A 12,849-nucleotide genomic window follows, 5' to 3' on the forward strand; every position below is an offset into this window, starting at 1 on the left:
ATTCTTTTTAGAAATTGTGAGATTGAATAATGTTTATTTTGCCCACTCTCCATTCAACAATATATTTTGATGAACTTGATTTTCAGCTTTATACTTACTACAAGCAAAATGATATGTATATGATTTGACGCATTCATAATGTGTGGGCTATAGCGGTTATATGAAATATCTTAAGTATCAATAACTTGTGTATTCTGCATCATATTAAAAAAGTGGCATATTGTCCTTCTCTATATAGCGCGTAACAAAGTGTCCATACTAAATAAGACATATCGTGGTCAACATTTGAATTCTATGCCGTGAAAATTATTACTTTTACTTATGTAAGTATCATAAACTAACTGTCCATTTATACAAGTGATTACGAAGAAGTTCAACTCGACACTGAAACATTTATATCACGTATTTATCATTGTTAGAGAGGAATATGATATAACAATGAGTAACTCTTTAAAAAATGAGGCATGCTGGTGTATTGTGTACGGATTACAATGCCTCGGGTGTCTTAATGTATGCTTCCTAGGAGGCTGAGAAAGTTCTAAATTGGTATACGGTCTGCCGGGGTATCAATGCATTGTAAAGCGCTTTGAGGAGCATACGCTGAGAAAAGCGCTATAAAAACCAACTATTATTATTATTATTATTATTAAACCGAGCTGGTAGTAGAACCTGTCGTCCATCTTTCTATTTTCATTTTCCACTGAAATGTACATTTCTATGTATATGTTGTAATATAATTTAGTGTGTTACCAATGGAAAGTTACACTTCACATTCACACTTACTTTAAGGTATTCAAACACAATCAGTTCTTCATGGATATGATTTAAGTGCAGGTATCATATATTTAATTAAGCTCTTAATGAGTTTTCATATTTAAATTCTAAATAAATACAAAAACAAACTTAATATACCGCGTACATAAATGTAAAATTTAAGTATATATTTGTACAAAGTAATACCACATTAGAGTATTGTGGTTCTAAAATGGTTTGTTTAGTTTGCCAATCGTTTTCTTAATTATGATTTGATATGTGTATTTCAATACAGCATTTTGATAATAAATGAGAGAGTAAACCACACAAGCTTGGTATGCTATTTTTACACAGGCATGCACATGTACTGTTTAATTTAATAAAATAAAGTATCCTACCCCTTTTATTTGATTCATTAATAATTCACTCAAAATAGTACATATATTAATATCGTTCAACGCGACTCTGTTAGAGATTGTTCTGTAAACATGGACACTAAAGTCTTTCCAAAGTGGAATTATTTTTATCACACATAACAAACATATACAGAATATGTTCTATTTTAATATTGCGTGCTGTTTATCTACAGACAATGTAGACCTATTTAATTGTAGAACAAAACATATAACAAACATATTTTTTTTAAATTGCGGCGATGAAGTAACAAGATAGGAATGGCTTTGAGAATGTCGAACGGGGATATTATTGTGTGAGGAAAACAAGAGGAATGTCTGTCGTTAACCCTGTTCAAAAGTCAGAGTGAATTTTAATGCATATTTTGGATGTATTTATAACCATTCAATATGAAAAAATACTTGTGAGATATCTTGATTATAATATTTCATAAAATGACACCACCTGTGTAGTGTTAAGTTGATTGTGGAAGTTAAAATGGAAGGATCTAAAGTGGATATTTGTAAACCAAATTGTATACAGTGTTTAAAAGAAGACTTCAAAGTCCTGAACATAGACATACATTTGAAACTCTACAGAAGCTAGATTGTTTAGATAAAACTTGTATTTGTATTCCTCCTCTCACGTTTTTTGATAGTTTTTTTGTACGTGATATCTGAGGAAATTTATAACAATCAATTAGAAATATAAACCATTAAGAATCATTATAATCGCTATCATTTTTATTAAGAAAATATGCATTTAACTTCAGCACTTACATGCGTGTCTCTCCTTCACCAGCATACTCGGTGATGAATTTCAGGAGGTTCATGAGATCTTGACAAACATGTGAAGTAATCTTCCTGGTCATTTCAATAATGCATACATTGTATGTTCATAAATGTATGACTGCACGAATAATATAATACAATTCTGATATTTACAAAATGTGTGTTTATATTTTGTGATGATATAATACAGCTCTGATATCTACACAAGGTGTGTTTATTCCGTGATGATTGAAAGCATTTCTGATATGTACAGAAATTGTGTCTGTATTCTGTAATGGTAGAATACGGTTCTGATATGTAAACAATGTATATAGGTATCCCGTGATTAATACAGTTCTGATATCTACACAGGGTATGTATTTCGTGATGAAATAATACGGTTCTGAAGTCTACACAAGGTGTGTCTGAATTCCGTAAGGCTAAAATTCAGTTTAGATATCTACAAAAGGTATGCCTGTATTCCGTGATGATTGAATACGGTCCTGATATCTTCACTATACGTGTTTGTATTCCCTGATGATGGGATACAACTTTGATATCTATATGGATATATGCATTCTTTGATATCACTGTTCGTTATCCTCACTTTTCATCTACAAAAGGGTTATTTGTATTTCGTGATTAATACATATCTGATATGTACACAATGTTTGTCTGTATTCTGTGATGATATAATACAGTTCCGAGGTCTACACGGGTGCGTCTGTATTCCGTGATGAATGCAATATCTACATAAGGTGTGTCAGAATTCCGCAATGATTGATGATTTTTGATGTCTACATATCTGTATTTCATGATGATTAAGTACATTTCTGATATCTTCACAATGTGTATCTGTTTCCCCTGATTAAGCGTTGTGAAAACAATCAATATACAATTCTTTATTTAGTTTCTAGGCTTCAGCTCAAAAGCTGAAAATCATAGTATGATATCTTTATTTACAGAGCTACTACTTTCATTCGATTCATTGATAACGATAATACAGTACTTGCGAGAGCTAGGGAGGTGGTGCTTTCGGTGATGGGATAGTTGTGTGCACATTAGTTTGCCTGACTGGGGAACTTGTAGCCTGGGTACATTACTTTCGGGGACTATAAGCTGACAGTAGAGGATTAATTACTTTCGAGGATAGGAGAGCAGGTAGTTGTGTATACATTACTTTAGAAGACTTGGGATCTGGTAGTGAGAATACATTACTTTGGAGGGCTGGGGAACTGGTACTGAGATCACTTTACCATGCATTGGTCAGTTATTGATATATTAAGGGATCCTTGTTTTTTGCCTAATTCTCGTTAAAAACAACAACAACAACAACAATATCAACGATAGTAAGGATTCGCTATAGTGCCAACACATACCGTCTCACGGAACCTTTATTGTTCAGTTCATACTCGAAAAAAAAAGGTCCGTTACTTTCACTCCTAAATACCGAAGTGATTCACGGTGGAACATTCACTATTTTTATTAAGCATCTTAACTTGGACACTGCACCGGGATGAACTGATTGATTGATTGTTTTGCTGTTTTCCGTCACACTAATTGATTTCTCAATTATCTTGTGGCGTACAGTTTTTATTGGTCGAAGAAAAAATCCAGACACAATGTATCGGGGAAGAGACTGCCGATCGACTGAAAGTAAAACTGGAAAACTTTCTCACTTACCGGTGTGAGCGGGATTCGAACCCACGCCGACCAGAGGTGAGAGGTCGTGTGGTTTTGAGCATGATGCTCTAACCCCTCTGCCACGGAGGCCCTTGCACCGGGATCGATATTTGGTTTCAAGTGTCTAGGAGGATTAGTGGCACCATGAGAACCGGTCACGCCCGTCTTGAGTCCAATATCTAGATCAGATAAACCGAGTAATCTGCAGTCGGAATGTGTATGTAGTCTTTAGGAACAGTGTAACAATTGGTACGATACTCGCCAGGCAGCATTCGACCTAATGCCAAATTTAATTTGAATATCAAATCGTTATAATGACTGTAGATTTAGCAAAATATTGACTTTGTACCAAATTGTCGAAACCCTTGTGAAATTATTGTTGTCAGTAGCCTGCCTCTATTTAAAAACTAAGTATACTAAACACATACGTTTGTGTATTGAATCAATTGAGGAACACAAACATCATAATTATGCTGGTGGTGATGGAATATTGCTACATAACTATGGGAATTTCAGGTCGGAGAAGCTGAAGTCACCCTGGTTGTCATAAAGTTGAAGGATTACTTTGCCTTCAACACCTGTGCTCAATACGATATCCAAATACGAAGCAGATGACTATGTAGTGTTTTTTTTATTTCGAGTTAACTGGGATATATCGAATCGACATATGAGTAAGAAATTAACAATGACGAATGTTAAAAGATGAAACGTCATATACTCATCTAAATTTTGCGATCAAGGCCACATCACTAGTTTTGAAATTACAGGGAAGTTGGAGGAGGATTCCGTTATTCCCATCTCACGTGACCCTCCAGCATTTTTTTTTAATATAACGGACAAATTCACCATAGAACATTTACGCCATTCCGCGATGGATGATTGATAAACGCCACAAAAATTATGGTATTTTTGAAATAGGATGCACGATATTTCTTTCTGGTATGTTCATAAATGCATGAATTCTTGAAATATGTGCATGCATGTATTTATGATTTTACAACTTTCCATACCATGTGATTGAAAAATGCCAATCATAGTTGAGGTAAATAATTTATTATCACTGTTTCTATTGTTTTATTGAAATATACATAACGTTTTCTAGCTTATGAAGTGTAATAGTTTCCAAAGTGCTATTTATGAGTACAACTACTCAATTCAGTCACGAATTATTGATTTAAAAGATTACAACTTGTCTACCTAGCTGATCAGTTCAAGATGAATAGGGTTTAGTAGGTTAGTTACCATTATAGTTATCCCGGTTTAATAACACTTTGATCAGTAGCAGGTCTATGGTTGTGAAATTGGTACCAAAGTAAAAACTGTTTGATCAGTTACAGGTTAACGTTTTTGTTTTTTTTAGAATAACGGGGTAGGGAACATTTGGTATAGCTCATCAGACGGTCTTTTATCCGTCAAGGATCTATAGTTGATGAAAACCGTGATTGAACAATGATTGATCTCTAAATCACATGAATCATATACAGATTACACAATCGAAAAGTGGGAAAACACATACATCCGGAAACACCAGAGGTGAGACCAGATATCTAGGCGGAGCTAGTATCCCCTATTTGCATGTACCAGTCACACTGGTAACGAGCCTATATATCGATCTAGCAAACGGATTAATCTGTACTCAATTTCAATATCGAAATACAGCCAAACAATTTATATCGAACGAGTCAGAAATTATTTCACATGATGACACGTAGTATTTGCGAATGTGATGATAAGTACACCCTACAATTTGCAAAATATTGACTTTAAAAGAGAATGATCAAATCCCTGTAACATCAACTTATTTGTTAGTACCCTGTGTCGATCAAAAGATCAAGAAATGTATACGTGTAAAACATACTCTCGAGTATCGAATCAGTTGGGAGACACATATACTATATGCAGGTGGTAATGGAATATTGCTGCATGAATGTTGTACGTTGAACATTAAAAACCCGAAATCACTCCGTCTGTGATTAAGATAAGTTATTACTTTGCCATTAACCTAGAAGGTGAAGATGTTCAGGAAAACAGCTAAACATGAAAATAATTGAAAATTAATGTGGATTCAGTTTCGAGTTTACTGGGATATACCACATTGACTTAGAAATTAAAATTGTTAGTAGACAATATGTCTATATCGGTTTGAAGGCTACAACAATGTAGAGGTTTTGTAGTAAATTATGCCTTGTAAAAGTAGAAATCATAGGCCAACTGTAAAATTATTTTTGGGATTGGAAAAGTTTCACAATAATCACATAATACATAATTTACATTTGACCACTGGTAAAGATCTCTACAAGAGGCTCAGACATTTAAATCTTTGATAGTTTTCAGAAAATTGATTTCATTGCGAATTGAATTCTACTTCCAAGAATTTCTAGTTTCGTTTTAAAGTAAAGATATTTACCAATTGAAGTCAAGGTTTTATTTGATCTTTGTCTTGAAAGCGAGACATTTGTTTCTTATACTGCTATATTTCCGCCGTATTGATACCAGGATTATGGCAGAGAGGATTTGTTCCCATTATAACTTAAGATCCAAACGACAAAGTAAGTACAGAAGAAATTGAACAGTGATATATGCTTCAGTAAATAACTTAACATCGATGTAATGGATATTCAGTTAAGTAGAGACATGCCAAATCGATATTGGTAGAAATAGATCACGGAATAACCTCATTTAATTGATTAAGATAGAACAATGTGAGTCATTTGTCCTACTTATAATCCATTAATTTATGGTTGTTATATACATATTTCTCTGTCCAGAGTTCCTTCACATACTTCTTCAAAATAGAGATTTTGGTCTGGTTTTGATCTCTGTATTATATACGCACAAATATTGTTCGGCTGTTCCTCACATAATCGGGATTGGTTCACCTGCCTACTCCAGACTTACGGTGAGAATGGTCGGTCTACAATACGTGTTTTCTCCGCCTAACCACTTGATACTTCTCTAGTGATTCCAGATGTCTATGTTTCTACTATTGTCCAATAGGTATTCTTTATAAGATGCATACTGTTAACCACAGTTCCCTGAAGAAAGCATTACGTTATAGATCTAAAAAGAACACCACAAAGCGGGTCATCTGAAATATTTGATAAAAAGTGAACCCAATACATTATTTTATCATTAAGCACGCACAGATTCATCCCCAAAGACACACATGCATGTGCACAGTCGCCTTTTCCTTCAACATAAGTGAAAGGGATGATAATGCATGGCAGAAAAGGAGTCTTGCTAGTGTTTTGAATGTATGAAATTATTTATTGGTTATCTGGTACTGTTTGTCACATTTCATAACATACAACCTATTTAATCTAAAGTCAGTATTTCGCAAATTATATGGTGATTTCAGTGATTTATTTTGCCAATACAACCTTTCATTGGGTCAAATGATGCATGGCGTGTTTCAAAGCTATTGTTATGCCGTTCCTGTGACATTGATTTTGACTACGGGTTACTCCGTTTACCTGATCAAGATATAGGACTGACGGCGAAAGTGATGGGTTGACAGGGGATTTTTCTCCTTCCAGACAACTGGTATCACTTCTGGTATATCCAGGAACCGTATTTACCCAACCCTCTATTTTGTATTTCTTTTAGGAGTCACGGTTAGTTAAATTAGTCATGTTATTTAATTTCACACGCCAATAAACATGAGGCCAAAAATAACATAATTAATCACATGAAATTTGTTTATAAATACATGTTACGGTACATAAACAATAGTGAATGTTAGAGTTTTACAAAGAGGTTTACTTTTACAATCTACAGTGGTATTTTACAATTTGAAGGGGTCAATTGCAAATGTGGAAACTTTGAGAGTATTAGTTGCAAAATTAAAAGACATTGCGGCCTTGAACAGTAATATATTCTTAACTTCCCACTGGGGACTCCTTTTCACTCATATGGATGCATGCCCATTGCGGTTAAAGGGTTGCAAAATTCAGGCCTGCGTTCGGCGCGTATGGCCTTTGAACCGGGACGGATCTTTTTCATTTCACATGTGCTGTGACACGGTGCCCCCCCCCTTTTCTTGTCCCATACAATGAATCATCCCAGTTAACCGTCTGTTGTGACAAGCAAGGGGTACTGAGGACCCATTCTAACACAGGCCCTCGCATAGTACGGCATTCTGAACAAGAAAATGACAAGCGACCATATCGATAATATACAGTATATGCCACAATATCAGGGAGGAACAGATGTCCATGGGACTGGATTTTCCTGTTTCAGGCTATTTAAACTCATTTTTCTAGATCTGCCTCTCTGAGTTAAACTTTGCAAGGTATTTATGTGTATATGTAGTTCAACATTGGAGTGCCATAAATTCGTGGAAATAGGGTAACACTACATTAAGAAAAAAAATAGGTGACCACAAATATTGTTGATTTTACAGTGTACGTATTGATATTCATGAATGTACATATACACTTCACGTGTTGATTATCTTAACACATCTTCACAAGTCAAGGGTTATTGATTCGTTACCTCGCACTAACCCTTGACATCAGTCGCTATTTAAAAGTTGGGCTCGAGAAGAAGCATATGATTAGTTTGCAGCCTGAAGCTGCAAACCAATCAGACAACGGCTTTCATAATCGGTCGAAAACAAAACTAAACAGGAAACACGCATGGCGACGGCATTATGGTGTAGAATTTGTGGCCAATTAGTACAAGACAGATACCGTCGATTGATTTTCGGGAGTTCGTTTTGCTTGAAGAAACAATTAGACGAGGTTTTGGGGTATGAGCCGTATGAAAATGATGGATTGTCGAAGTACGTTTGTCGACTATGATTAAACAAATTGTCCAAAATAATAGGAACAACTTCGTAAGATAGCGATTTACCACTGCCGGTTTTAGTCCCAATAAAAACATATTTTCCTTCTCTGATACATGATATCGAAAGCTTTTGGTTTTCGGTCAAATGATCGATTTGATGTTTTTCACATATCTTTTCGTCAACGGACGCCAATTTTTACTTTCTGTTTATTCCCTTACCAAACTTTCATCTGAAACAAGAAATCCAATTGGCTGATTAATTTTAGCATATTGCGTCATCCTTCTTCTCGAGCCCAACTTTTAAATAGCGACTGATGTCAAGGGTTAGTGCAAGGTAACGAATCAATAACCCTTGACGTGTGAAGATGATCTTAACATTGAGGCCTAGAGTTTCAACACGAAAGAAAGGAGAGCAAGAATGTAGCATTGTTTTCAAAATTAGGTGACTATGGAAAAATATTTCGATAAGCCTACCCCGAGAATTTAAGTTTAGTATAAAGCTGCTATACAAAGGTATGTGTGTATGAGTAGGGGTCACTTTGTCCCTGGATGTGCCAGAAACTCAAGATGTGATATATAGATAACTTTTGAGAGTTGAGGACTGATAACCCATTATTTAGAAATGTGAATTTGTCAACTTAATGTGGGTGCTCCGTGGAACACTTACGATATACAGTGAAGCTGACAAGGACGTGCATACGATTTGAGCTGAAAAATTCAAATCTCACTTTCTTTCCATTTTTAATGTTTAGAGTGCCTAATGAAGGCATTTCTAATGGTTAGTAAAACTTCGAATACCAGTTGTCAAAATACATGAGATATACATAAATCAAAATTCTTTGATATGTAAACAAGGCTCGTGCTATATATGTTGTTTACATAGGTTAAATATACTAGTAAACGTTCTGTTTAAAGCATATTTCTTTTTCAATTTACAAGATATTTCTGAACACAGTTATACAGTTTGTAGAGTTTGGTACAGCTCATATTTTTAACATTCTGTTTTCTATTAAGCCATACGTATGTAAGCCATATATATGTAAGCAAAACCATGTCGCGGACCTTGTTTAAACATCATGCTCTATCTCATTTGTTACTCAAGAAATGATATACAATTTTTTGCTGAGCATTTAAATACCCTAGTTAAACATTATACACATTGAAATTGTAAAAAAATTAATTATCAGATGAAAGCATGCCCATGTCGCTTTAAAACCATTATTTCGTTTAATGGCAAGTTCTTGGTCCGTTTATTCATTTGTCAGTTTTCAGTTAACAAAATAATGTTTGAAAATCGAGACATTTCACTTAATAAATATCTGAAATCGAGTAGTGCATTGCGAAAGTGTCGAACAAATGTAAAAAGCATAATGCTTATAATACTGAATCAATAAATATAATAGCTGGTTTAGTGATTTTACTTAAGCAGCGTGTATATTTATTTCGGTATTATTTCTGTAGTTGGAGTTGATCTCTTTAGATTCTACAAGCCAGCCGTTGCTTGTAAAAGTACGCCACTTCATAAAACACAATTACACTATACAGTTTGGTACTAAACCTGAATGGATGACCACTTCATTTATTATTTCAAAGTGAAGTTCTGTGTAGGGAATTAATCGTGATATTTTTAAAACAGTTGACCTTTTATAAAAGTTAAGTATGTAAGTAGTTTTCAAAACCTATTCGTCGCCTAATTTTTGATTTTCATAATTACAGAGATTGCATTCTTTATCGTCTCAGGGGACATTAGACCATATCCTTGCTTATCAAAATGGAATTGTAGAGGAATTATGCATGTCTGACAGATGCCTTTCCTGAAAATATTCCTGTCTATTGCAAACTTCACTTTAAATCATGTCTTCGGTTCCGTAAAACATTGTTCCGCTTTCTTCTACAAACAAATGCTTTAGAATCAATGAATGTTAGGCAACATTTATGAAACAAAACTCATATATCACATGATGACGAAGTCCCTTTTTGCTTGATTTTGACTTTGCTCGTCAGTAGTTTTACATATAATTCGAGAAGTACAACACTTTGCATAACACTTACAGGAGTTTAAACCCTGCTCGTACCATGGTCGCGCCAAACCAAAGAGATAAATATAGGTAAAGGCGGCTCATTTGACAAAACGCTCCACAATTAAACGGGCCTTTCGGACAAAACTTAAAAGCGGACGATACGTTTCGAACCGAGTTTCAGTACGTTAGAGATCCCTCACTTGTACAGTCCTGAACGTTACTGCCTAAATTTTGGTACTTCATCTACAGTTGGTGACATCTCAACATCAGTGAAAAAGAAATATTGACGGGACGTAAAACAAACAACCTATTGTGACTCGAGGTTTCCGGGTTTTTTTTTCAATCGAATCTGACGTACACAGTACGACTGTTTCTAATACCGGAATTTTTCTGCACCCCTATACGTACATATACTAATATCTAAATTAAAGTTGTCTTTGAAATTACTTTCTGAATATGCTAATACAAGTTTTAAACATCCTATAAAACAGGAGCTGATGCAGAGGAGAGTGAAGCCCAAACAAAGAGACCAAGACGAAAAAGACGGGGAGAAGAAAGTGGAACAATATCGACATCTACTACAGAGCATCAATCACAGGCCCGTAGTAGTTCAAAGAAAAGAGTTCATGAATCATTGGCGCCTATTACCGGAAAACCTCCCAACGAAGAGAGTAGGGAAGACGGGGAATCATTAGAGGGGGAAGTCCCAGCTTGTTCATCATTATATAAACATTATAAACCTGACAAAGATGGATCTTCTTCAGAAAAGTCCAAAGAAAAGTTCGTATCGGTTGAGATCCCAGTACTGCGCGACGATACGGACTTACGCGATGAGAATGCTTATGTAGTAAACGATTTGTTTCTCAACCAGGGGAGAGAGAATGCATCATTACTTTATTCTAGAAAATCCACGCCAGACGATAGAGGAACGATTGCAAATATATCAGAAATATCTGGTATAAAAGCTGAGATACATCTAGAGCAGCTTGTAGAGGCGACTGCTAGCAACGATAACAATGGTCTTGATATTTCTGGTACGTCAACACAGCTTGACAATGCTCAAACAGATGCAGAACAGGATGAATATGTTTATAGGATACTTCGCTTTGGAGAAGGTTATACGGGTGGTCTTCATCCGAAAAATATTGCTTCCAGAATAAGCATTCAGGAGCATGTTGCGAACGGCAGTAAAGGAATACAATCTAGGTATATTTCCTGCTGTAAAACTCTTTATGGTATTAGAAAACTTGGGGGAATTACGAACGAATCCAGTCGGATACGTGATGTTGTGAAGATCAATATCACAAAACTTAAGGAGCTTAGGAGCGAGGTTCAAATCATAGATCTGACGGATACCAGCATTCGAATAAATCATATTCGTCCTGAGTCAAATGCGTGGGGATATGCAGAAAGATTTGAAGAGGTGATTCTACGTCCCACTTCTCATATTCCTCCGGATTATGTTAAATATATTGGCAAAATTCATAAGAGAACATTTACACCAATGGATAACGCATGATTAATACAATAATAAACGCAGTTTGTGATATATCAGAATAACCAGACGATATAGGGATTGTTCAATGTGTGATTCAGCAGACGTGTTATTTCTGATTTTGTGTCAAATATATTTGTATGTAATGACATGTAAAAGTTATGAATAAAACAGTTTTTGCGCACTAATGTTTTAAAATGCAAGATAGAATTAATGTTTTACTTCATAATGTTTATTTCGTGTGTGATAGAACAATGTCTACACCCTGTGTGATTGAACAATGCCTACACCGAGTGACAGAACAATGCCTACACCATGTGATTAACCAATGCCTACACCGTGTGGTTAAAGAATACCTACACTGGGTTATGAACAATGCCTACACGTGTTTGAACATTGTCTACATCGTGTGGTTAACCATTGCTTACACCATGTGATAGAACAATGCCTACACCGTGCGGTTAGACAATGCCTGCACCGAGTGATTGAACAATGCTGACACCGTGTGATTGAACAGTGCCTACACCATGTGATAGAACGATGCCTACACAGTGTGATAGAACAATGCTACACTGTGTGATTAAACAATGCCTACACCATGTGATAGAAGAATTGCTACACTGTAATAGAACAATGCCTACACCGTTCGAGGGAATACTGCTTACACCGTTTGATTAGGTAATGTCTACACCGTGTGTAATTAAACAATGCCTACACCGTGTGCGATAGAACATTGCCTACACATTGTGCGATAGAACAATGCCTACAGTGTGTGATAGAAATATGCCTACAGCATGTGATAAAACAATGCCTACCCCGTGTTATTGAACAATACCTACACCGTGGTTAAACAATGTCTGCACTGTTTGAGAGAATACTGCTCCCACCGTTTGATAGAGCAATGTCTACACCGTGTGTAATTAAACAAAGCCTACACTGTGTATGA

General features: G+C 35.5%; 1 protein-coding gene across 1 annotated transcript; it reads left to right on the forward strand.

The window, feature by feature from the left end:
- Positions 1 to 5,995: 5,995 nt before the first annotated feature.
- Positions 5,996 to 12,087, forward strand: LOC130049414 (uncharacterized). The gene is made up of 2 exons (XM_056146908.1): positions 5,996 to 6,148; positions 10,900 to 12,087. The coding sequence occupies exons 1-2, from the start codon at positions 6,100 to 6,102 to the stop codon at positions 11,925 to 11,927; spliced, it is 1,077 nt and encodes a 358-aa protein (XP_056002883.1). The 5' UTR covers positions 5,996 to 6,099; the 3' UTR covers positions 11,928 to 12,087.
- Positions 12,088 to 12,849: the final 762 nt, after the last annotated feature.

The sequence above is a fragment of the Ostrea edulis genome, chromosome 8 (assembly GCF_947568905.1).
Source record: "Ostrea edulis chromosome 8, xbOstEdul1.1, whole genome shotgun sequence".
Lineage (NCBI taxonomy): Eukaryota > Metazoa > Mollusca > Bivalvia > Ostreida > Ostreidae > Ostrea > Ostrea edulis.